Here is a 26449-nt window from a genome sequence, read left to right on the forward strand (position 1 = left end):
TTAATTACCCATTTATTCAGACTAGCTGATAAAATCTTAGAAGAATAAGGAAGATCTGTTTTTTATCTGAATTAAATGGGCACTGTAATCCTGCAAAAGCCCTTCTGGGAGTCCTTCCTAGAAAGGAAGACCGGGTGTGCTCAGACTCAGACACATGCTTATCTTCATTCGTTGTCATTCTTTAATAATTGTGATTTGTCGAGATGTGGAGATTGTTATAGAATTCTGCTATCCAATGGAAACTGATGTTTACAACTGGTTTGCATCTAACATAAGGGCTGACTGTTATATAGTTAAATTAATGTACTACACTAGGCTAAACATGAAACTATTTATATAAGTTGATGTTAGTGCTTATGTTGTCAGATTTTGAGCTTGGTCACTGGATAGTTGAATTTCTGATGCCACCCATATCACTTAAAACCTGTATCACTTGAAGAATTTTTGAAGAATATCTAGGCTACTCTTTCCCAAAGTGATTGGGGACTGGGACTGTCAAGCAGTGAAAATGACAAAAAAAAAAAAAAAAAAAAAAAGCATCATAACAGTTGTCTAAATTAATCATATGCTATATCCTAAGTCTTCTAAAGTCATATAATAGCTTTGTTGGATAATCTTCCCCTCCATGGTGCTTTGAAATGGACTCCAAATCTAATGTTGCCATATGTAGTTTGAGAGTACTTGGGAATATGGTGCTCAAGTTAAATGGTCACTTTTATTGTATTTTTTTTGTGATTTTTGAGCTTGATAGCTCCCCATTCACTTTCATGATAAGGAAAACTGGCCAGAGAATTCTTCAAAAATTCACCTTTTTGTAATTTTTTCTTTTGTAAGAAAGGAATTGATATGCATTTGAACAACATTTGGGTGATTTGACAGAATTCATATTTAGATTAACTATCCCTTCGATTAATAATTACGCTACAAACATATTTGGCTATCCACATGCTTGCAATTCTGGTGGAACATTCATAGAAGCACCATTAATCTGGATTGTTTTAGTTGTCCTGGATTGTGTACAATCAGTCCCACCTGTTAAATCCACTCCTCCTGCCCAAGCTCCCTGCTGTGCATGTTGGTCCTGAATTACCAGCATTGAACCTGTCTGAGTCTGCGTGAGTCTGACGTGTCTGAGCTCAACCTGTCAGTCATGAGCGTCAGAAGGCAGTTAAATCCCCTGCGTTGCTTAACAATACACACGCCACTGAAAGCACTGGCGTTAATACCTCTCTTTCTCTATCGCTATCTCTCTCGCCCCCTCGATTCAAATCCCTCACACAGTTCATAATCTTTATTGTATTAATATAATACCCATTCATTTGTTCTCCCAGACAATAAAAAAAACGCATTAAGGCCATGTTTTCCAAAGCAGCTAACTAGCTCTCACCACTAAATGCTGTAATGTGAGTATGACTCTTAAAGTAGGTGTTTTTTACTGTCCCTTTTCCCCCCTCAGCCTCCACCGCACAGAGACCAGCCACTGTTTCCAAACCCAAGATCTCGCTGGACCCCCACATACGGCTCAAATCAGAGAAGCTTGATCTGGTAAGCCTGGTTTACACAAACAGTTTTACATGTGTACGAAGAGTGATTTTCAACCTTTTTTGTATTGTTACAATGTCAGTAGTATATGTAAATGAACAATGTCTACTTATTCTCTGTGTTACCTGGACCAAGAAATCCAGTTATTCACTATATTCATTTATTGTAAGGTTATTGTGTTATCACTAAAATATGTATCGTACTTTGTCTACTCTTTAAACAGCGTTATGGTAAAAATGGTACACTATGGCTACAGCTTTTACACCTGTACGCTGTGGTGGGTTGGGCAGAACTGACAGAAGGCCATTTCTTTCAGTTTTGCCCCCTCCATGTGGCATAAAACATTTTTCGTGGCCAAAGTTGACTACGTTTGGGTAGGATGTTTTTTTTTTTTACATTAAAAAAATAAATAATGCTGTTAATTTAGGTATAAATGTTTTATTAGGAAAAATCAATGAGCACAAATGTAATTCTCTTTATATATATTTTTGCGTTATTCATGACTGCAGTGACATTATGCTTGTACCTGTACCTTTAGTAATGATTAGACCCAGCGGTTCAGAAAATGTGGTGAATTTAAAGGGTTAATCCCCCATTGAAATCTGTACGATTGACTTCAAAAGGAGCCTGTCTCTCAGTGCAAAGTGACTGACAGAGTGCTTATGTAGATAACCTCTCGTATCTCAGTGTCACTTTCCTCATAGATATCTGTCTCTGCTCTTTGTTATGGTGCAGTTGTTTAGCAGAGATTTAATTTAATCCTGCTGATCCTGGGGATGACCCTAATCTACCGGCCCATTAATAGGATTAGGTCTCAATGGACAAGAGCACTTAAATGTGGACTAAAGGCACAATGCACACTATGTTAAGTGTCGCATGAACAGGTATTTGACACGGTGCAAAGTTTTCTATGTGACTTTATACTGTTCATTGCACTGTTCATCACGGTTTTCAAGCACATATTTTATCTGGTACAGGACAGTTTTTCTTGCCATTTGTGTTTGAACAGTATATCTTATTTTTGTGGCAGTATCAGATTGTTGGTTGGTAAGGCTGATTAGCCTTATTAATGCCTTATTGATTAGCCTTTTGAACTCTTATGGACCATAAGCCTGGATTTATTGTACGCCACTGACTTGACCTCTGTTACCACACTGCCATCTTGTGTATGTAGCAGTAGCATGACTCTTTTCAAGCTTGACTGGATACTATACAGTTGATAAGGAATCATAGTTATCAGTCAACTCTTAAAATATACTATACTAAATATTTAAGGTTCAGTGTTTATAGTTATTTTCCTTTTTAACACTTTACAATAAGGTTCATTAGTTAAAATTAGTAAATGCACTGTGAACTAGCAATGAGCAATACATTTGTTACAGTATTTATTAATCTTATACAGCTGTTCATTGTTTGTTCATGTTAGTTCACAGTGCATTTACTAATGTTAACAAATACAACCTTTGATTTTAATAACGTATTAGTAAATTAGTAAAAGAAAATTCAAAGGAGCTAGATTTGTTTGAACAGGCTTGTAGCACTACAATGATGAAGGTTTTTGACCGTTTGATCATTTTGCAGGCTCTGTCGTACCTGGGTCTGGATTTAACAGAAGAGAAGAGACTGCAGCTCAGAGAGAGTCTCACTACAGACCCTCAGGGAACGGTCTCATATGGAGGTATAGACACATTCTTAACATGATCCTCAGTCAGTCAACTACTGTAGATGCAGGACATTTTCCTCATTTTAACAATCATTTTGATGTGGACTTATATTCCCATATTCATAACATATTTCAATATTGGAGATGAATCCGAAACAGGGGTCAGCAACCCTTTTGATCTGAAGTGCCATTTCCTCACTTTTGAATCACCAGTATGTGCACATGAGACCCACTTGATAGGCAGTTTACTTAATAGTGTTAGGCTTCCATAGTGCTTATAACTAAATTAAACAGGTTGCATGACGAAGAAAAAAGGATTACTGCAGTTTATCAAAAAAAAAGAAAAAAAGATGGAGTTTAGCACGCTGGATTCAACATTACTGAAATAACTAAAAAAAACATTTAATATTAATCTCTCTCGTATTCATCTTTGGATGGCAATGATTACTGGTTCGGCTTGCGTGCCTAAGGTAAGGTTACCAACCTCCTGAAATAACCACAGGAAATAATCACATTTTGACACGAATGGAAATACCCCTTTTGAAAAGGGAGTCACATTCCATATTTGGATATTGGGCTTGAGTTTGTGCTTTGAAACACTCAGAATGAGTTTTTAGAGACAGATTGTCAGAAAAAAAAATTGGGTTCAGTACAAACTTAGACAGTTAAGTATATTTCCAGGCTGCTCTTGAGTTACGCTTCACTCCTGAACTCCTCAGCAGGAAGATGTCACCATGGCAAATCCTGATCAAAGTGTGTGTGGTGGAGCAAGAGTTCTGCCTGTTTTTTTGTGTGTTTTTTTGTACTTCAGCTGTGCAAACACTTACACCAAGGGCACCTGAACATAAATATTCCCTCTAGATGCTCTTTCTCCTGTTATGAGGAAAAATAGGGATATATTTAGCTGAGTGACAGGTGAAGAGACTATACGGCACCCACTTTTCTGTTTAGAAAGCAAATGTTGACCTGAAATCACATTTTCAAATCTACACTCAGACTGGTCAAAAGTTTTAAATAACAAGGCTGCATTTATTTGATCAAAAGCACAGTAATATTATTACAAATTAAAATAATTTCTATTTTAAAATGTAATTTATTCCTGTGATTTTCTTTTTCTTTTGTTATATCTTACTTTCCAAATTTTTGAAAGGTAGTGTACCACAGTTTTCACAAAAATATTAAGCAGCACAACTGTTTCTTGAGCAGAAAATCATCATATTAGAATGATTTCTGAAGGATCATGTGACACTGAATATCTGACAATGAGTAATTATGCTGAAAATTTAGCTTTGCATCACAGGAATAAATTACATTTCAAAATAGAAAAAAAGTACTTTTTTCACAATATTACTGTTTTTACTGTATTTTTGATCAAATAAATGCAGCCTCTGAGTTGTGACAGAATTTTTTTTTAAAACATAAAAAAAAATCTTAATGATTTTGATACTGTAATTGCTTACATGCTTTTTATATTTCTAGTGTAATTCTTGGCTATTTCTAACTATGGCTTTGTTTCCTTAATAAGACTTTGTGGAAGCCACCCGCAGTGTGTATCAAGAGAAGCTGGAGGAGGCGGGACTGGGACAGGGACCCTTTATGTTCTCCTATCAGGAAGCAGCTAGTTTGATGGACACCTCTGCCTTTCATTCCCCTGTAAGTAGACCCGCAGGATTTAGTATCGGAGTGCTTGACTTTGATTTGGGCTAAACTTCGGCACAATCCTCAGAGCACCTCCTCACATTTGAGACTTCACTTTCTCCTGAAGCTGAGCATGTCGGGAGATTTACTCAGGGATCTTAAAGGAGCTTTTCTCCTGCTCAGAAAAGTTATCAAAGCTGTCTTTTAAGCTCTTAAACGCTTCGATTGTCAGAGTTTGCCTGTTTTGTAGCCTGTGCCTTTGGATTTGTCTCACATAGATGTATGAGCACTGAATTGGTACTGGTTTTAATGGGTTTTTTTCTTTCAGATCCCAGAGGCAGGGTCACACACTTATGAAAGAGTTGTTTTAACAGTGTCACTCTCACTTTCAGACCTATGAGTCAGAGTGCAGCTACAGCAGTGAGGAGCTGGAGGAGTTTCAGACGGAAGTCAAACAACTCCAGCTGCAAATGAAACAACTCAAGGTGAGTACTGAAATAAACAGGGGTAGCTGGATTGTGTTGCTTCCTTCAATCAATAGATAATAGAAGTATAGTACTATAATTGCTGACTGCAGGGTCCAAAATGAACACTCGCTAAGTGCCAAATTCAAGTCAAAATTGGCTTTAGTGAGTAAATAAACCGACAATTGTCCAGTAAATGAAGTAGTCAAATTGTAAGAATGATAGTCTTGACTGATTCACTTAAAAAAAAAACACCTGTCGCAGCTCGTACAACTTTTCCCTCAGTGGAAAACTTACCATCATGTTTATCTGACAAGTTCTTTCCTCTACAACTCCATGTTTCAACATATGTGGAATATTCCTCACCAAAACCCACAAAACAAAGCAAAACATAAAATATATAGAATATGGAATAAACAGAATAGACAGAAAATAAATAGTTTTTTTTTTTAATGCAAAATTACGGAAGCTCATTTCCGCCAATAAGAAAAAAAGACTCATGCTTTGGTAAATAATAATTATATAGACTAATAATATAGATTATTAATAGACTAAATCATAATAATGAGATAAAAGTTGAAATTATGTCAAAAGTCAGAATTTTGTCAAATCGAATTTGAGATAAAGTCCAAATTATGACATACAAAGCCAAAATTATGATTTAAAATTTTGAAATGATGACAGTTGAAATCGACAGAAAATCGGAATGGTGATTGAATGTCATAATTTTGACTTTTTGTGTCATAATTATGATATACAAAAATGTGATTCATTTCCTTGTGTGGCAGAAATGGGCTTCCATACAAAATAAAGTTTCATTACCTATAAGAAATATTTTTAGTCAGTACATTTTATCTATTTGCACATTTACATTTAATTTACATTTGCATTAGATTTACATTTATGCATTTAGAAGACGCATTTATCCAAAGCGACTTACAAGAAAGAAACAAAGCAATACATCAAGGAGTCAACACTATTCGTAATAAACAATGCCAGGTTTTCTGACAACTAAATAGAGAGAAGCTCGAGAAGAGAAGAAATGCAAAGAATATTTTGTGCGTGTGTGTAAGTTGTGCATTGGTTTAAGGGTGTGTGGGGTAGTTAATTCACACATCATTGGTGTGGCAGAAAGTTAATTTTGGACCCTGGTTGACTTTCCATAAACTTTTTGCATGACATGACATTGCACACATGACATGCAGGGGGAAAAACAAGTTATCGTTGCCACAAATTAATTTATTCCCTCATTTTAGGTAAATTGTGGCCACAATTAAAAAAAACAAGAAAACAAACTATTACAAGGGGGCCACAAATTAATAAGTTGTGGGATCAAATATCTATTGGCCACAATATCTGTTTTTCTTGCACGTGTCATGTACAAGACTGAGCTGAACATTTGTGCAAAAAGCTTTTGTGACATGAACATCCATTACACTGCTCTCAGGTGTTACTGAAAGACACAGAAGACAGTAAGAAGACTCTGGAGGAGGAACTGCAGAAGACGGCTGAGGTAAAGCCTGGAAATAAACACGACTTCGATGTGACTATTCTTTAATGTCTCAAAATATGACATCCAAATATAAAGAGGCATGAGAGCTGATTTAATACATCAACACTTTGTGCATATCAAATATATACTATCACAACATGAGCATCTGAACATTTAAGACATTTGTCCACCCGTCAATTTGTGTGTTCCCTTATTTCCATGTGTGGATGAAACAGAAGGCCACGGCCACAGTGGAAGAGAATAAGTGTCTGAAGAGTAAGCTGCAGGTAGCAGAGGCTGTTCAGAGACAGACTAACAGTGCCGAACAAGACTACGAGGAGGTCATTCAGCTCCTGGAGGCTGAAATCAAAGATCTGAAGAACCAGGTAGCCGGAAAGAAACAGAGAGGACTTGAGGCTACCAAGGTAATTTTTCCTCTTTCATCACATCTCTTTGTTTTCTGAAAAATTATTCATATCATTTATAAGAAATTTACAAGATGATGCAATGGATGAAACCTTTTTGGAATGAGTTGCCAGGTGATTGTTATCTAATAAAACACTGTCCAGTCCAGTTCATGACGAACACTTGAAACAGTGTTCACTATTAGAGTATTTATGAATATTTGAAAATAGTTTTTTATTTTTTACATATTTTATTTTAGTTTGCTTTAGTCATTTGTTTGTGCTTTGTCATTTTTGTTAGTTTTTTTTTTTTTTACATTTCTGTTTAGCTTTAATTTTTTTTATTTCACTTTTAGTTTTAGTCATTTTAATACTTCAGCTAAAATTAATTGTATTTTGTGTTAGCTGCCATGCAACATTTGAGGTTTTTATTTTGTCTAATAATTATATTTCATTTTAATTCAACTTTAATTTTAATTAATGAAAATTATTTATAATAGTTTGTTACGTACACACAACCACAATGTACCAAAAATGGAAACGTTTTTCTTTTTCTTTTTCGCTAATTTTACATAGAGGCGACAACGTTGTCAAAATGATCCCTGTTCTCATGGATCTGTGAAAACGACTAAAAACGCTGCATTATTCAGGCCAGTAGTTGACGATGTCAAGAAATACTATGGACCTGTCCACGTACACATTTTTCTACAGAGTGGTGATGAATACAACACTTTGCCGGAGAAGCGTTAATAAACTCAGGATCTTGAGCAGCACAAACACAGTCCTGTACTCCGCTATTGTTGTTTTGGTTGTCAAGTACTCGCGCATGCCTATAGACTAAATGTAGTACGCATGCGGATGACGTCACTGTTCTCACAAATTCATGAAAATAATGATATTGTTTTAAAAAATTTGCACTTGTAAACCTGTTTTCAAGCAATTGCATTTCAGGCCCCTAAAACGCCACTGTCGTGTAAATGAACAGCCAAAACACATAAAAGGTTTTCTTTTTTTAGTTGGAAAACAGTGTTGTGTAAACGTCCTCTTAGTTCGCTTTAACAACACTGGTATTAAAGGCCATTTTTTTCACAGGAGGATGTGATGGATCTGAACAGAAAGTTCAACGTCATTGACAGCCAGCTGAGAAGGTCTGAACTCACACGGAAACACCTGGAGATTTCCAACAAGAAACTCCTTGGCTTTGCCCAGGTAAAAACAAACCACTTTTTGACTTAAAATCAGTTGTAATCTGTTGTATTTATTTAGGTACCAGCAGTGTTGGGCAAGTTACTTTTAAAAAGTAATTAGTTACAGTTACTAGTTACTACTTCCAAAAAGTAACTAAATTAGTTACTCAGTTACATTTAAATTTTAAATGCTCAAATGTGACCCCACCTCTACCCCTCTTTAACGGAACTTACAATACATGTGCATGTTCAATTATTTATGATAAATCTGAATATTATAATGAAATGGACACTTAATACAATACATTATTAACAGAAACATGAAACATTGTACACACATCTAAAAAAAAAAAATGTTGCTGTGGGACTAGCCTCCAATCAAATGCCATGTAGATATTATGTTTATATAGTGGATCAATGCAAATAACACAATAGATGTTTTGGAACTTTTGATATTTATTGCCTCTCAACAGGCCACAACTGGGCAAAATTAAATTAAGCTTGTTAAGCTCGTCGCCATACCTGTCTCTCGTTGACTGACTGGCTTGCTTGTGTTGTTCATTGTGTGTCCTGTCCTGTCCGACTATGCGTTATGATGGGTCGTTCGCAATTCATGAGCGTTAGCCGTTAGTGATGATGGATCGACTCGTTCGCGAATGAGCTTTTGATGGGTCGTTCGCGGTTCGCGAATGAGGCGACTCTAAGAGCCGGCTCTTTTAGGTGAACGTCGGGAGCTGGCTCGCATATCTGAAAAAGCCGACTCTATTTTTACAAATTTAGCCTATAGAAATTAAATAATTATGTAATAAAAATTTAAATATTATAGTCAAAGTCATTTAAAGAGCCGTTTGTGAGCCAAAAGAGCCGGCTCTTTTCAGTGAGCTGAGTCAAAAGTGCCGAATGCCTACTACTATGCGTGCTTTCGAACACCCGCCCAACTCTACCTCTGATTGGCTTACAATGACATTTTACTCTACCTCAGTCGTCAGCATTTATGCGCTTGTCTCGTGCTCTACCCACTAACCAAGGAAGAACAGTAAAAAAAGTATTTGCCTCTCGCTCAGAGATCTAGTTGGTCTGATGAAAACAAAAAACCCCAGCTTCATCAGTTATAGTAACGCGCCGCATTTTTTGGCAGTAACGGGAACGGCGTTATTAAGATGAGAAGAGTAATCAATTAGATTACTCGTTACTGGAAAAAGTAATGCCGTTAGTAACGGCGTTATTTATAACGCCGTTATTCCCATCACTGGGTATCAGTGGTCCTTCAAGAACACCAAAGCACCAAATCATCCAAGTTTATAATTTGCACTGTTTTTACAGAATGTCCACAAAGTTCTCACCAACACCAGCTTATTTGGGATGGAAAATGGGTAAGTTTCTCAAGCCAAACACATTGAAAGTTGCAGTGGTCCCCCCTCTCAGTGATCATGACATCTCCTTCTCATCCTACAGCGCACAGGCGTCTCCAGCGACTGACAGCCCCGACACACCTTCCCCGATCCCCGACCCCGCCTGCCAGCTCGCAGCTGAGGCCAAAGAGCTTGTGGATGGTGTCTGCTCACTTTGCACTGAGGATCACAGTAAGTGAGAAATGCGCACTAGATCATCACCAGTTCTGGGCGTCTAATCTGAGTGGCTGCTTCAAAGCTCATTCAGTCTGACTCTGTTTGAGTGGAGTGTGACTTCATCTGGTAGAATGGGACAGTTTCTGGACTTTTTGTTCTAATGAACTCATTTGAACTTGTGTTGTTGTCATATCTGTGATGTCACACAAAATGTTTGGTTGTTTTGCAGCATTACCGCAGTACGTAGAGGGATGCGTTGTGAAGCCCGAAGAGGACTGTGATTCAAAGTGAGTGGCCGTTTTTTTTGTGTTATGAAGCAATCAGCATTTTCCCCTTTAACTGCTGCTGTCAGCTGAGTTTAGCTCAGGCCAAATGTTCATTTCTCTGCCTCAAAACCCTTCACTATAACTGCTGGCCTCGCAAAGCCTGTCAGTTATCCAGTTTGACCAGGGATTTTGAAAAACACCAATGCAGGTGTCACATGGCTCATTTTTTGACAACTGATGTTTTAAAGGGCATTAATTATGCCATTTTGAAAGGAGAACAATCAGGGCAGCCATGTCATGGTGGGGTCAATCCAAACAGAAGCCAAGGGTGCATTTCAAAAGGTCCTTTGAAACGAAACCGATGGACACTTCACTCCCTAGATTCTTTGCAATGCATCAGAATCTTTCAGTCCAGACCAAATGTTATGCAAGGGATAATGTACATCCAGCTAGTTGTTTTTGCCGAGTAAACCCTGACAGTGATCAGGTTTATTCTGCGATAAACGACCGGATGTATATTATCACACTGCTACTTGCCACATAAGTAAATAATTAGACACGAAATATTGACTTGTTGAAATATTTTATTACCTCTTTAAACACAAAGCTTTCACGAAGAAAGTAGTTGCTAGCGTGGCAAGTTCAAACTAGAAGGGACATTTAAGGGATACGCTACAGTCATACCACTTATTACACGGTATTTCGCCACATAAATAATTATTGAGATAAGAGATATTGATCTGAGATGAAACTGTTTTAAAATCTTACCTGTTTGTCATCTTATAACCCATTACAGAGTACAAACCAATAGTCGCAAAATGGCAGCAGCTGTCTACGATAGTCCACTATACCCGGATGACATAATTAAATAATTGTTCACAAAATAATGATTTGAGTTTTAATATTTTATTAGCTCACCAAACGCAAAACTTCCACGAAAAAAAAAGAAAAAAAAGTTCCTAGCAAGCGTAAAGCGCTGACTTCAGTTACCCAGATGAGCCTGTGTTATCAGTTTTTACCAGTTGTTATCAGGGGATAACATACCGCTGGATGCCACGATTGACCAATCAGAATCAAGTATTCCACAGAGCCGTGTAATAATAAACAATATGCACCTGCAAACACGCACAGATTCTGGAAATTAAAAGGCCCTTCACTTTTAAGGAACTTTTAAGTTTTTTTTATAGTCTTGAATTATGATATGATAATAATGATATGTTATTCATATGTTATGCTAATGTATTCTTGGGGCAACATGTAATAAAAAAAGAAGTGTAATAATGGGAGTAATAATTGGCAACATTTTCATAATATCAAATATTTCATAGGAATATTGATGTATAATCTCTTTCCCTGTTCACTTGCTGTGTCTTTCAAAATGCCTGATAAGAATGCTTTAAGTCCTGGTGTCCACTACAGGGGACACGTATGAAATCCATGCCCTGGTTTGAAAGTCATATCTTGATTAGAAACCCCAAAACATTTTCCTGAAATGTTGATTTATGACAATTTGAAAATTAGTCTTTTTCTTCACTCAAGTCTAACAGTAAAAAAAATAAAATAAAAATACATTATGTAAAAATACAACTGATGTCCAATAGTGTAAGCTCTCACCATGGAAGTTGTGTCCTCTGAAGGGAATATGGCACAGGCATATGACTTCTGAAAAGAATGCAACATTTTTCCCAGATTCAGGATCTTATTTACAGTAGAAATTATCGATTTACGTAATACCACACATTATCTACAATCATGCTCTTTTTTTCCTGTAGCCTCGTTCACTGGCCACAACCTCCTGTCCTCGGCGGTCCTGCAGTAGAGCGGAGAGGTCAGTAGAGCGTCTGGGACGGACAGACAAACCGGGCTCATTCAGAACACCAAGGCTGAACTGAAACTATACTGTGGAAAATAAGAGACTGTGAAGTTCTGCAGTGTGGTTTTTACTCCTTCAGTTCATAGTTCGAGTGGTATCAGAGGCCTGAGCTCTACTGATCAAACTGATACTCATTTTTTTAAAGCAGTCCATGTACTTATTTAATATGTAGCATTACTCAGTATCATAATGTAAAGGCAGAAACCAACCAAGGGGATTGAAATCTGAAACACAAACGGCACTATTAACAGCAGAGGCGACTTTGAGATGCTCAAATGCGATTTCAAGCGTGTCAGCGTGTGCCGTGCAAAACACGAAGAGTTAGGAAGACGATCTCTTCAGAATGAGAAAGAGAGCATTCAGACGTATATCTCCCCATTCAACCACTGTAATGAAAACACATGTGGCTGAGCAGCTGACCTCTCTTTTAGAGTTAGCTATATTATACAGTACATGTATTACATTTCATTTAGGGATTTTTGGGACAGTCCCCACTTTTCATCATTTGATATGATGGTTATTTGTATCTGTTCTGAGAAGTGCTATGACGTTTTGAACATTTTATATTTTCGGTCCGAATCTTTTATTATGCAGACACACATAGACATGCTCGCTTCTAAGTACGTGGGCGCTTGCCGTCATAAAGCTTGTAAATCTTGCCGTCGAACCCTTTCGATGTCCTCTTCATGTATTTACCGTCACGCCAGTCTGTGCTCGGACGGATTTGAGGTACAGGTCGGTCCAATGTCACCCAGCATCCACTGCACTACTATCTGGTATGGTCTGTTAAGTGCTTTAGGGGGTTCCTTCGTGGCTTGTTTCTGAGATGGACAGTAACTTTGCTCCATCTCAGTGTCCTCGTCACTATACTGATAGTTCTGAGGGGGATTTTGGTTGTCATGGCACTAGAATCAAGTAATGGGGGTCATATTGCAGCGTTCCACCCCGAATGCATTCATTCAGCTGAACAATGCACATGGTTCAGGTTACTGTTTTTATAAGCACACTGTATGCAGCTGTTTTGTCTTGGCATATAGGATCTACAATCACCTATATCAATGTGTAATAAGCTGGTATCATTCATTTCCTGAGGATAGAGGTGTGCGGTTATGCAGGTGGTTCGTTGATATTAATAACAGCACATGCTCTACAAATGCTGACATGTAGTCCTGTGATTTAACTAGATTGCATCATATGTGTGGCCTAAATATCTTTCTTGTAATGTTTTTATTAAAGTCAGAACAAATGTGTCATGTGTGTTTTTTTATGATTATATGTAGTGGAATTCGGTAGAGCTTGGACACTTAAAATACTAAAGGGATTGTATGTTATTTTTAAATCCACTCGTGCTTATGTGCCAGACACTATACACTGTTGTGCTACAGCTGGCTCATGATACAATATTTTAATATTTTTATTTGGCAACCAAGGGTTGCATGCTGACAATCTTAATGCTTGTGTAATCTGCAACAGCTTGCATGGGTCTGTTTTTTTTTTTTTTTTAAGATATGACTATGCACATCTGTACAGTTTCTGTTAAGGATGCATCACTGAATTTGACCTTTCCAGTAACCTTTATTTATATATGTGCATATATATATATAGAAATAATCACAGTTGCTGATTCTTTTTTTTCTTAAAGATTCTTAATGAAAAGCAAGTTCAAAAGAACAACATTTAACAGGATTTTTGTAACACTATAAATGTCTTTATTCTCACTTTTAATCAATTTAATGCCTTACTGAATTTTTTTCTTCTTAAAAAAAACAAAATCCTGACCCCAAACTTGAACAGTAATATATATATATATTAAGGATAAAAATGCAATTATTGACCTTTATATTGTATTACTCAAAATATACTAAATAAAATTTGGATTTTTGGTGGGAGAAAATCATATAAAAAAAAATTAATAGAGTAATACGCCTTTAAGAAAACAGTCAATAATTACATTTCTAACATTTTAATAAAATAGCATGACCACTTCATTATTTCATGTTAATTATTTTACAGAGTACAAATTTCAAAACTCTTGAGTGTTGCACAAACACAACATTCAGAACATATTCACTGTGCGTGTTGTAAAATTTGTACAGAACAATATGACAAGTCCAAAAATTCCAATAACATTAACAAATAAGAGAACTCCATCTTTAAATGATGGTCGGTTTCCTACAAAATATTTTGTACAAACAGACAACGATTTAATCAGACCTCAAACTTATAACATGGGAAGTGATGCCCATTTACCAATGAACACACACCACCAGTTAATTACAAACTCTCCAATCCTTTCAGAATAAGCTGAAAATATTTTTTCCAAAAAATGCTAATTATCTTAGTGATAATTTAATTACAATAGTCTCGAGAGTCTCCTGAAAACAGAAAAAAAACAGACTGTCTACTAGAGAACCAATGTTTCTTTCATTCTACTACTTATATAGCTAAAATATGCAACAAACACATTTGTATTATATGATGCAGTCTTAAAGTGTAGTAGAGGGTAAAACTACTGACAAACACTGGGGTCAGTAATGCTGGTGCGTCGAGGCTCTAGAGAAAGATCTGCGCTAACACAAGCATTCCTTGAGCGCCCCCTCATGGCGTGAAGTCTGTGACCACTGTTCACTACAGCAGTGGATCAGAAAGGCCGCTGCAGGAAGGAGATGGGGGGCGAGCCCACACTCCGCGGACTGTGCAGATGGGACTCATAAGAGCCGGGAGTCATGCCCATTATTGAGTCTCCATGAGGTGTTTCTCCATGCAGAAAGTCATCTTCCTCCTCCATAGACCCCTGTGAGACAAGATCAAAATGTTATTAGATATTCTCGGAGAATAGTTAATGAAAAATCTATTTGACACCCATCATTTAGTTTGTTTTAGTTTATGGAATATTGATGTATTTATTATAAATGATTTATTCTCTGATAAGGTGTTTACTGGCAAGAGGGCGGGACAACCTGTCACTCACATGACATCACAACAATAGCTAGCCATAACCATCTAATCAATTCCCAATTAACAAAATCAAGTCCCTCCCTGCCTTTTTTCTTGTTCGAGAAGCCATTTCACTTGTATATACGTCACAAAAAGGATGAAAAGTCGATATTTTAAGTTTCCAAATGAAATCCTCTTTGTGGCCACTGTGAATGCAGGTCAGGGTCACCTTTCTCGCTTCCTTTTTGGGCACTTGAATCACACAGTCGGATGGCTCCTCCCACACCTGGTAAATTGGCTCAATGAATTTTCCAGAGCTGTTGTAAAAATGAACAAAAAAAATAAACATCCAGTGAACTATTATTCCAGTGCTGAGATTGATCGAAATGGACATGATTTTCATACCTTTTAAGGAGATATGGATCAAAAGGGAAGAAGGTATCCAGGGGGTTGGTGTTAGTGTACACCGAGTTGCCGCCCACTGAACTCCTCACCACTGGCAACAAGTGCCGGTTGTTCCGCTCAATGATGGTGTAACAGAACACGAGCTGGTACTTCCTGCCAACAGACGGTTTGTCATTTGTTATGCTTTCATTTCATAAAGCTTTGTAACCTGATGAACGATATCTCTCTCGTGCTGTACCTGGTGATGGCTGCAAACATGTTGGTGACAGCAGGTAGACAGACCCTCAGAGGGTTGAGCTGACACATCACTATACGCTCTAGATTCAAACCCTGAAGATACGCCAACCCTGCAGAATGACCAGTGTTCACCATAAAGAAAAGCAAACACATTTGTCAAGGTCTTAGATGTGTACTCTTCATATTCATGTTAATTCTTACTAATATTTTTTTGTACAATGAAATATATAAACAAAACATCATGTGGTGCAAATAAAAAAGTAATAACATGCTTGTATTAATTCTACTATCATTTTTATTTCTACAACCTGAACTGACCTCGTTTTGCTGTAAAACATATCAAATGATCTGATATTTTAAGAGACTTATTGACCTTGATACACAGTCCTAAAAGAGGGTCCTTTTTATATCACTTCCCTTCTTTTCTGCATGTTGATTGGACCACAACATGAACGTCACAATGAAGCACGTTTGTTAAAATACTTTAATAAAGAAAGGACTTTGATTTTTGAGGGGTGCTTTCACACTTGATTCGATTGCCTGGTCCAAACCAGAGTTCAATTGCTCTCCCTCCCCCTGCTGGAGTATTTGGGTCTAAACCATGGTCCGTTTGCATCAAAGGAGGTAACAACGACACAGGAGAAGGCAGCAAAATGCATAGCGTTTCTCGCCTCACTATTATATTAAGATTTTTTAATGTTTGGTTTTGTTTTCAAAGGGTCAGCACAACAGCACTTGCGTCTATCTTCCACTCAAATGTACTACAAATGTTCTAAAGAACGCGCGTGGCAGTCCATTTCTGCTGAAGTCGGGCTTCTCTGCTTGAAGTGCATCAGTCACGCTTGTCAGGAAAGTGAGTGAGAACACACACAAAAGCAGTTTTAATCAAATCAAACATCAATAGCGGTTCACTTCCGCGATTTAGTACGATTGCGTGAATCAGCAGTGAACCGTACCAGAATTCACATGAACCGTACCCCAGACCACCCTTTTTAGGCGGACTTGGGTATGGTTCACAGGTGCACACCCGAGTTCGGAAAACAGCGTTCACATCATCCAAACGAACCAAACTCTGACGTCAGTTGAACCCGGATGCACACCAAAAGTACTAGTGTGAATGCACCCTTAAAGGATTAATTCACCCAAAAATGTATATTCTGTCATTAATTTCTCACCCTCATGTCATTCCAAACCCAAATCCAAACTTTCGTTCATCTTCAGAACACAAATGAAGAAATTTTAGATAAAATCTGAGAGCTTTCTGTCCCTCCATTGACAGTCTACGCAACTGACAATGAGAAGCTTCAAAGCGTCATCATATAAAGTGATCGAGTCTCTTCAGAAAATTTGGACTAAACCGCTCAATTCATATGGATTAGTTTTACGATCTCTTTATGAACTTTTTGAAGCGGCAAAGTGGTAGTTGCGTAGCTTTCAACGGAGGGACAGAAATCTCTCCGATTTCATTTAAAAGATCTTCATTTGTGTTCCAAAGATGATAGAAAGTCTTACGGGTTTGGAACGACATGAGGGGGGAGTAATTAATGACAGAATTTTTGGGTGAACTAACCCTTTTTCTTCATTATGTTATCAGGCGATTTTTTGAGTTTATAATTTTGACTTAAAGACCCTCAAAATATCTAATATAAATTTCATGCTTAAAAAGTGGTCATTGTTTGTGCATGCATTTTTTGATAAATTAACAGATCAAAAAAAAAAAAAAAAAAAAAAAATTACTTACAAATGATTTAAATTCCACATGTACTGACCTTTCTTCAGACTGCCCTCCAGAATGACATTGTGCCTGAAGATCAGTGTGTAAAAAACAGCCTGGCAGGCTGCATAAAAGGGGCCGTGGAGATTGATGTCACAGAATGCTTTGGATCCCGTGTCCTGACTGTCAATGTAAAGGTGCAGCCAGGGAACTAACAGGTCCAGACAGGCCTTGACTGTCCTATGGAAGAGAGAGAGAGGAAACTCTACAGCACCAATTTTGACATGTAGGTTTCAAATTATGTTTTGACAAATAAAGGTACCCGTGTCCAATCATACCCCTTTTCTTTCTCAGACACCAACAAAGAGGCATTAATGTTTAATTACCTAATCGAGGTAACAAACCACTGCCAAGAAAGATGATTAAATATTGAACTCCAGTGTATTAGATAAGATAAAACTGCATGATAAAGTCACGTACGACACTGGCAAAAACTTGGCTCTCGCCATGAAGCTGCCCATGTACCCAGCAGCGGCCTGTCTCAGGATGGGGGGCTGGTTGGGGCCTTGTAACAGCTTCCATAAGTGATCCAAAAAAGCTTCAGCCAAACCCTGAAAAAAAAAATGAAAAAAAAAGTTTTTGATGTCTAGGTATGCTTTTTGTTTTTGTGAATGAGAGAGAAGTGTGACCTTACCAGATGGAAGCTGCACAGGTAGAAGATGTAGTACTGCACGTGACAGGAAGCATGAGTGGGAAGAACCACCTTATCAAACACACACACCAGGTCTCTGTACAGAGCTTTGGTTTTCTCAATATCTAAAGAGCCTAATGAGATTGGAACAACAACAAAAATTATTAATATGAATGCACATATTATTAATAATGCATGTCATTAGTTAAATATTAATGCTGGTGTATTTTAACACTCTTCTCTACACGTATATATATTCTGCAATGTCATCCACACAAACTGGCTCACACAATCATTACACACATATTACCATTCAAAAGTTTGGGGCTGGAGTTTTTTTCAAATGTTTTTGTCTCCAAGTCTCTTATGCTCGCCAGTCCTGCATTTATTTAATCAGAAATACAGCAAAAACAGTCAAATATTATTACAATTTAAAATAAGTGTTTTCTATTTTAATATATATATTACAATGGACTTTATTCCTGTGATGCAAAGCTGAATTTTCAGCATCATTATTCTAGTCTTCAGTGTCACATGACCCTTCAGAAATTATTCTAATATGATGATTTGCTGCTCAAGAAACATTTATTATTATCATCAATGTTGAAAATAGTTGTGCTGCTTAATATTTTGGTGTGATTCGTAATTCATTTTTTTCAGGATTCTTTGATGAATAGAAAGTTCATTTATTTGAAATAAAAATCTTTTGCAAGATTAAAAATGCCTTTACTGACCCCAAACTTTTGAAAGGTTATATTTTCTTGTTTTCATTTCTAAAAAAGGACTGCATGTGCCAACTGAGTTGCGATTAAACATTCTTCTTGACTGACATTCCTCAAAAAACACCACTACTGAGTAAATAAAAGGGTAATTCCCTGACCATTAGCATGGCACATGTCTTTAATGTAAGCCAGCAGGACAGTCATCATTGTGTCCAGTCTTTCTGCCATGGGATGGACCATTACAGCTCCATCAGGTGTTGAATTCAGTGGAGAGTCCTCTTCCTCATCCTGAATCAACCATACAACCAAAAAAAAAAAAGAGTAGATTTATGACTATTCAATTTTTTTAAACATTAAAAAAAAAAAATACTATGATATGAATGAGTTAGCCAATTTCCATATACAAACCTGCTGTGCTGCTATCAAAAATAAATTGTATAGTCCAGAGGTCTTCAACTCTGCTCCTAGAGACCCATTGCCCTGCAAAGTTTACATCCAAGCTGCTTCAGCTTGTGAATTTCAAGCGATCCTGAAGAGCTTGAGTAGCTGGTTCAGGTGTCTTTGAAGGAGCAGGGTTAAAGACCTCTGGTATAGACTACTTTTATGATAATCTTGCCTCTTTTTTAAGCTTGAAAGTTCCCGCTCACATTCAACAGTGACTACACAACATTCTTCAAGATTTCACAGAAGAAAGTCAGTCATACATGTTTAAAACGACTGAAAATGGGGTTAAGTACATGATACATTTTCTTGGTGAACTATCACTTTAAATTTGTCTCATTGAGTATGGCTTTTTGTGCTTTTATGTGAGTGTTTTGGACTCACCATGTTGAAGAGGCACTCATCCTGCGATGCTCCACTGGCATCTTGCTGACCTCCACTTTCCACTTCTTCAATCTCACTCCGTGGTGCACTAACCTAAATGTAAAAAAAAAGAAAAGAAAAACAGCAGTCAAACATCTGCACGGATGCAAAGACATCAGTACAGTGCCACTTACATCTAGTGTGAGCATCTTGCTGATGATGAGCTCTAAGATGTCTCTCCTCAGGTCAGGGATGTAGACCGAAACCCTCAACAGGTTGTGCTCATAACACTCCTGTGTGGACAGGTAGGCACGGCCTCAGTACAATCACATTCACACATGTAATAACATTACTTTACTCAGGTACTGGATTTAAATGCTGTGAATAACTCACAAGTGTTCTGGTGGACTTCTGCACAAAAGGAAACTTGTCAGAGAGGATTGGCATCAGGAAGCGACTGGTTCTGAAAGAGCGAGGCAGTTTATTAGGGACTGCTAAATATTAAAAAGAAGCTTTGGAGGGTTTTGTGAGACACTTACGATGGAACATATCTCGTAATCAGCTGTAAGGCTTGATGACACTGATCAAAGGTCCTTGGCAGATCTGTGTGAATTTGAAAAGAAACAGTGAATTATGGAGTGGAGTAGAAGGTCGATTAGTGGCCCAGTGCGAGCGGGCCGGGCTGGGCTAATAGCCTTGGACCTGTAGCACCGAGCCCAACACCGTTTCCACTGTCGGGCCAGAAGCTCCACAGCACTTCACTAAAACACGCCTCTCTGGAACTACGTCACACAAACCCATCATTTCACCAACAAATGGAAGTTTTATCAGAAAACTAAACAGAAAGTAATCACTGGATATGATAAAAGTGGCCGTTAGTTGGCATTGTTGTTTACATAACATTTTTAAACCTAAGCATCGATGTTTTACCACAGTTTTACAAATAATAAGTGATACATTGATCATAATGAATTAATTTGTGTCAAGATTGCGAATTAGTCACACAGAAATAAAGTGGTATTAACCGGTATTTCACAAAAGAGAGAGGACACACGTACTTAATTCAGTCGCGTCGGTTTGTGTTTATTTGAAGTCACAGGACAGTATGTTTACATCACATTTAGAAAATAATTATTTCTCTCTCCATTGACAGTCTCAATACAGTAATATTTTCATTCAGAGAAAAAGAGGAAGCTCCCGAAAAACCAGACTTGCTTACTGAAAGATAAAATAAATACACGACTGTGATAGCCTATATGATTTGTCTGATTTCTTCAAGCAGTCGTATTTACCATGTTTACTATGGTAATGGTTAGCGCACATAGTCTTTTGCATCGCATATAAATATTTCTGCCTTATACTGTGATCAGAATCCACATCGGATCACAAACAGAAGTTATTTCAAACACTCGCCGTTGTCTGAAAGTGAGTTGATCTAAAATGATTTTAAAAGTCATGCTAATCCGTGGCACTGCAGTCTCCTGACTCAGATAAACTCCGCCTTAGTTCATAACCACTCCTCAAGTCCCAGTTGGCCCGCTTTTGGCCAAGGTATTCGGCAGGCCAAAAAAAACCCTGGCCGTTGGCCCAGAGGAAGCCCCGACGAGGCCCGATCAAGCCCCGGAAGTGACTGTGGAAACGCGACTGGCCCTGGCACGCATTAGCACGCCCGCTTTTGGCCCGATTGTGGAAACGCGGCCCTATTGATCAATGACAGTCTCTAAAGAGGAAGGGTGGTTAATGGCCGAGGTACAATTAATGATGGCAAATAATTAAGTTTGAAGTGAGCATGAAATTGTAATGTTTTTGAAAGAAGTCTCTTACGCTCACCAAAGCTTAACATTATAAATGTCTTTACTGTCACTTTTAATGAATTGAATGAGTCCTTGCTGAATAAAAGTATTGGTTGCACTTTATCTTACAGTATGTGAACTAACATGTACTTACCTAAGAAATTACTGGGTAATATAAGATAAGTACACGGGTTAAGGTTAGGTTTAGGTGTAGGTTCTGGGTTAGAACCTATTTATTGCAATTATTATAATAAGTACATAGTATGTACTAGGGGTGGTTAATCTGTCTGATTTCCCGATTTGATTCGATTACGATTATTGAAGTCCCGATTCGATTACAGTCGATTTTCGATTATTAACGATTCTCGATTAGCGATTATTGATTTTCCATTTCACAACAGTAAACGAAAAAACACTACAAAGTGATTGCAGTATTAAAAAAAGTCAGCTGCTGAATTACTTAACTCTTTTATTGAGTAACAACAACTCAAAGCACTTTCTGTGTCGTGTAGTTATAATTTCAGAATTATTTGTATGTAGCTTATGTTCTGTAGAACACAGAAATGAATACATCACATTGTGTTGTGACTCATCAAGTTGAACGAAACAATAACAAATAAATGAAAGGCTTATTTCCTTAAGGAAGTAGATCAGAAACAACATACTGTAGAAATTGGACAATTTTCTTCTAGAAAGACAAGGTGTTGTTCAGGTGGAGGAAGACTGCAGGTTGCAGTCGAAACATGTCAAGGTAAATAAAAAGTTTATAATGCAAAAATTTTTTTGCATTATATGCGGTTAGAACACCTGTCAGCAGCGCGTCCTCATCCATATCAAGCGCCTCGTCCCCTGAGGCGGCGGCAGCGCGGGCGGGAGCCGGCGGCTGCGAGTCCGGGAGAGGGGGCGGAGAAGGAGAGATAGACGCTCGAGGGAGTCATTCCGGCGAGCATTTGCATCAGAAAACGACGGCAGTGCAGCCCGCAGGGTCGACATCGGAAGTGCGTCGCTGAGCTCACAAACCCCTGAGGGGAAGAGCTGCGTGTTCCTGGCCCAGGCAGAGAGCGCAGATCACATGGCGGTCTCCGTCGCTGTGCGGGGCTCTGCACGCGCCGCAGGAAGTGCAAGGCATCTTGAAAAAGACGCTCGCTGCTCTTTTAGACAGTAAGTTTTGCAAGAAAGGATCCGTCGCCGGATAGCGTAGCTCGCACGGATGGCTGAAGGTGGCGAAGACGGCCGGCTTCTTCAGGCGCTGTCTTGTCGCTTCCTCGACGGCGGCTTCTCTCTAGATCCAGCGATGCGGCAATAATAATAACGCAAATTTTTTTTTTTTATAATAAAAAATCGATTTTTGAAAATTTAATAATCGATTCATAATCGTCCATAACATAATCGCGATTAATCAATAATCGATTTTTTTAACCACCCCTAGTATGTACATGGGAAACAAGACTGTAAAATAAAGTGCTACCAAAGTATTAATAAAATGCTACATCAACAAAAGCAATAGTCAATAAGCCTGTCACAATCACAAATTTTGGGCTGACGATTAATTATACAAATAATTGTGATTGACGATTAAATTCTGTTTTGTTCATGTCACTTAGAGTGTAAACCTAAGTAGTTATTTTTTTAGTAATATTTATAAAACATTTTTAATATTAATAATATACTATAATGGAGTCTGATTAAATACACAAGCCTTCATTTCATATGAAGGAAGACCTTTGAAAATATTTTATACTTTATAACATTGTTCTTTTGATGGCATTTTTTAAGTGCTTAAATTTTCAATATTTGGATGGAAAAATGTAATTGAAATTTAAACTGCACAACCATTGCAGTTATCTCAAATAATTGTGATTAGGTAGAATAATCACAACCATACGGTTAATCAATAATCGTGACAGGCCTAATAGTCAAAATCACAAATTAAATCACAAACCACAAGAAGTTAAATAATGAAATACACCTACTTTCATCTTCGTCATCAGAATCTGAAATATCCACATTTCCCTCTTGTATTCTTATTCTCTCTGGAAAAAAAAGGCAAAACAACAACAACAGGATTATAAGTGATCTGAACAGAGTGAATGGAGTGAAGCATTAACAAGGAATAGTAATAGTTATCTTACTTGGTGCAAAATTAGAGACGACCATTCTGAGACAGGGTCTGAGATAAACCGTCTGGGCCGACACTAGATTACTCAGAAAAGCCAGATATTCTTCCACGACAGCCTGACAGCGACCGAGCCATGGCAGCTTCTGTGTGGGGAAACATGTCATCATATATGTTACAGCTAAAGTGACCTGACTGTATTTGATTATTAACATTTGACATATTGCTGTTTCACTCACCAAAACAACATATATTAATTGCTCATGATCCTTTCCAAGTTGAGTGACACAAACCCTGAATTCCTGCAACCAGCTGATAATTTGAGCATCCTACAATGAGAAATATAACAATGAGAAAGCAAATTTCCAATGGCTAAACAAATTCTAGGATCCCCACACCAAACATTTGTGCTTACTAAATTAGGATTTGTATACATCATTTTGATTCAGACGGATTCGCCAATGAATCATTAAGGCTCGAGAGAACAAATAAATAAACAAACAAACTGAACATTACTTTAACTTGAAATTGCTTAATTCATAACTGATGAACTTTGCAACACTGCCAATATTATTGACCTGAATGGAGTCAACATTGACCTAAACTAAAACGAGCTGAACACAGTATTGAGCATGGGAACCCTGAAATATCCATTAAAACCAATACTTGCCTTAATATCAGGATCTGAGAGTTGATGTTTTATCAGTTCATAGTCACTTGAGTCGCCCTGTAGACGTCACATCAGACATATCATTGCATGTTTAACAGACAGTTATGTATTAGCTTTATATTGTATTTATAATCTGGCCCTACTCGCCTGTTGTAGTTTAGCTAAAGTATTGGCAACATTGCCTCCAAAACGCACAGTTTTCATTGGAGGTGAATTGAGGAAATCTCTGCCCTGGCATTCCATTATTTATCGCAAATACTCTTAAATCTGAGAACACAAACCAAAAAGACGTTAGAGTCAATGACTCCTGACAAATGACAACAAAATCCACATCGCAATTAATTCAGTAAACTATAACCGCTGCCTCCATGTAACGTTACACATGGTAATGGTAAAGATAATCAATAAAAAGACAAACGCTGTATGAAGATTATAAGCATCGTTAAAGACTACGCGTAGTTATTAAACAGACTACATCACGCGAGTTAATAGATCACAACTTACCAAAAAAAAACGTTTATTCAAAACATGTTATAAATAAGCCCGGCATTATAAGTGAGATATCGAAATAATCACATGCGCAACCATGCCGAGCTCTTCTTCTTCTTCTTCTTTCTGAATTTAATGGCGGTTGGCAAACCTGCTTTGGTGTATTTCCGCCACCTACTGGGGTGGAGACGTGGAGTGAGAGGCGTTGACGAACAATGAACAAATATTCTTAATCAAACGTGTTTTCTTAAGATATTCTAATAAAGCAGTAGTCTTTTGAATTATTGTTCAGCAAGTTCCTTTAAAAGAACATGTTATACACATATGCTGCTGCACAATCCTGTATTATGTTTGCAGTTTTAAAAAGTGATTGATTCAAAGCTGTGTGTCCAATACGAAGTCGTGAAATTATTGTGTCATCCCTTATTTTGCCACAAACTTCTCTCACATTTCCTACTTCTTTTATTTCGTATAAGTTTCTTCCCTTTCCCTCCTGTGTCCACAACTCTTGTCATATGGGCCTATAATTATCTTTTTAACTAAGCCCTCCATTTCAGCTTTCCCTAGAGGGACATTAACATTTATTCTTGTATAGGCCTTTAAAGCCTTTTTGCCAACTCATCTGCTATTTCATTCTCAATGCCTACATGAGCAGGAATCCACAAAACTAAGACTTATATTCCTGACTGATGAATTCTTAACAGGGTCCGAACAGTTTCTATATCGTCTATTATCCTATCCTAGAACATATCCTGTTCTATATATTTGACATTTTTCAGACTCGATAAAGAATCGGAACAGAATGAACGAGGCAAATGTATCTCTTCCAAGTTCCACTCATTGAAGGGCCAATTTAATAGCAATCAATTCTGAGGAGTAAACAGATAAGAAATTAGATGTTCTTTCACCTATTTTAAAGTCCAGCTGTGGAATTACTATTGCTGCAGCTGTATGCCCAGATTCAGGATCTTTTGAGCCGTCAGTATAAATCTTCTCTGAGGGTCATTTATTTCTTCCGGTAATTGACCAACGGCATTGGATATAACCATGGAGGTATAGCTGATATTGCCAATGTCGGACTAATTTCATAATCAAAAATTCCCATTCTTTGTGCCTCATTATTACCATCCCATCCGAAACTGGCTACTTGAATATTCATATTCCCAACAGTTCATAAGAACATCTTTAACAGGGTGACTATTCTTGTGTCCTTTTACTGATATCCAGTAAACCATTTTCAATTGTTGTCACCAAAGGCATTTCTCCCATTTCCACCTGTAACGGCGCTACTGGTGATAAAAAAGCCCCCCTGTGATTGTATACTTTTACCCTTTTTTATCTGTGATGCTGATGCAGAAGAATAAACAATGCATAATCTATAGGTTTTATAGATCTTATACTGCACTATATATTCTTATTAATGAGGTCCGGTTAGCTCCCCAATCTGCCCCAGCCATAGGTCCCAGCCAAGCATCGGAGTATATTAGTTCCCTTTCTCCATTTATTTACTATATTTTTAATATGTAATCCAAATGATGCCTTAGAGTCCATCCATGTTCCTAAGAACTTGATTTCTGAAAGTTGTTCTAAAACCTGTTTGTACAACCTTAGAATTATTTTTTTATTTAATTTTTATAAGTTTTGTTAAAGAATCTGAATCCCCAGATGTTAGCCCATGCCGAGCTCTGCACACCCGGAAGCTCCAGGAGGAAGCTCTCATACAGCTGTAATATTGTTATTACGGAAGTAGCCTGTTTCAGTTGTGCTCTGGAAA

At 37.6% G+C, this 26449-nt stretch overlaps 2 protein-coding genes across 5 annotated transcripts in view; one reads left to right on the top strand and one right to left on the bottom strand.

The window, feature by feature from the left end:
• The window catches only part of si:dkeyp-72e1.9 (syntaxin-binding protein 4), a 46890-nt gene extending 33543 nt beyond the window's left edge, over window positions 1-13347 (top strand). For 3 of the 4 annotated variants that reach the window (XM_056240603.1, XM_056240604.1, XM_056240602.1), the window contains exons 12-22: window positions 1457-1545; window positions 3124-3220; window positions 4731-4858; window positions 5236-5328; window positions 6755-6827; window positions 7034-7224; window positions 8296-8412; window positions 9714-9763; window positions 9846-9973; window positions 10188-10245; window positions 11997-13347. In XM_056240603.1, the coding sequence (XP_056096578.1) occupies window positions 1457-1545; window positions 3124-3220; window positions 4731-4858; window positions 5236-5328; window positions 6755-6827; window positions 7034-7224; window positions 8296-8412; window positions 9714-9763; window positions 9846-9973; window positions 10188-10245; window positions 11997-12060 (1088 nt within the window). In that variant the 3' untranslated portion in view covers window positions 12061-13347. The remainder of the gene's footprint in view (window positions 1-1456; window positions 1546-3123; window positions 3221-4730; window positions 4859-5235; window positions 5329-6754; window positions 6828-7033; window positions 7225-8295; window positions 8413-9713; window positions 9764-9845; window positions 9974-10187; window positions 10246-11996) is intronic. The other variant, XM_056240605.1, reaches the window with a different exon arrangement.
• A 697-nt stretch (window positions 13348-14044) lies between these two features.
• Window positions 14045-24820, bottom strand: rrn3 (RRN3 homolog, RNA polymerase I transcription factor). Its single transcript, XM_056240648.1, has 18 exons — window positions 24691-24820; window positions 24334-24453; window positions 24187-24243; window positions 23756-23845; window positions 23533-23662; window positions 23374-23433; window positions 20147-20210; window positions 20001-20070; window positions 19802-19900; window positions 19629-19721; window positions 18962-19091; window positions 18085-18215; window positions 17871-18001; window positions 17446-17630; window positions 15678-15786; window positions 15440-15592; window positions 15264-15351; window positions 14045-14891 (listed from the first exon to the last, which is right to left on the bottom strand). The coding sequence occupies exons 2-18, from the start codon at window positions 24427-24429 to the stop codon at window positions 14739-14741; spliced, it is 1839 nt and encodes a 612-aa protein (XP_056096623.1). The 5' UTR covers window positions 24430-24453; window positions 24691-24820; the 3' UTR covers window positions 14045-14738.
• Window positions 24821-26449: the final 1629 nt, after the last annotated feature.

Source organism: Rhinichthys klamathensis, unplaced genomic scaffold (genome assembly GCF_029890125.1).
Source record: "Rhinichthys klamathensis goyatoka isolate OS25496 unplaced genomic scaffold, OSU_Roscu_1.1 h1tg000605l_1, whole genome shotgun sequence".
NCBI classification, from domain to species: domain Eukaryota; kingdom Metazoa; phylum Chordata; class Actinopteri; order Cypriniformes; family Leuciscidae; genus Rhinichthys; species Rhinichthys klamathensis.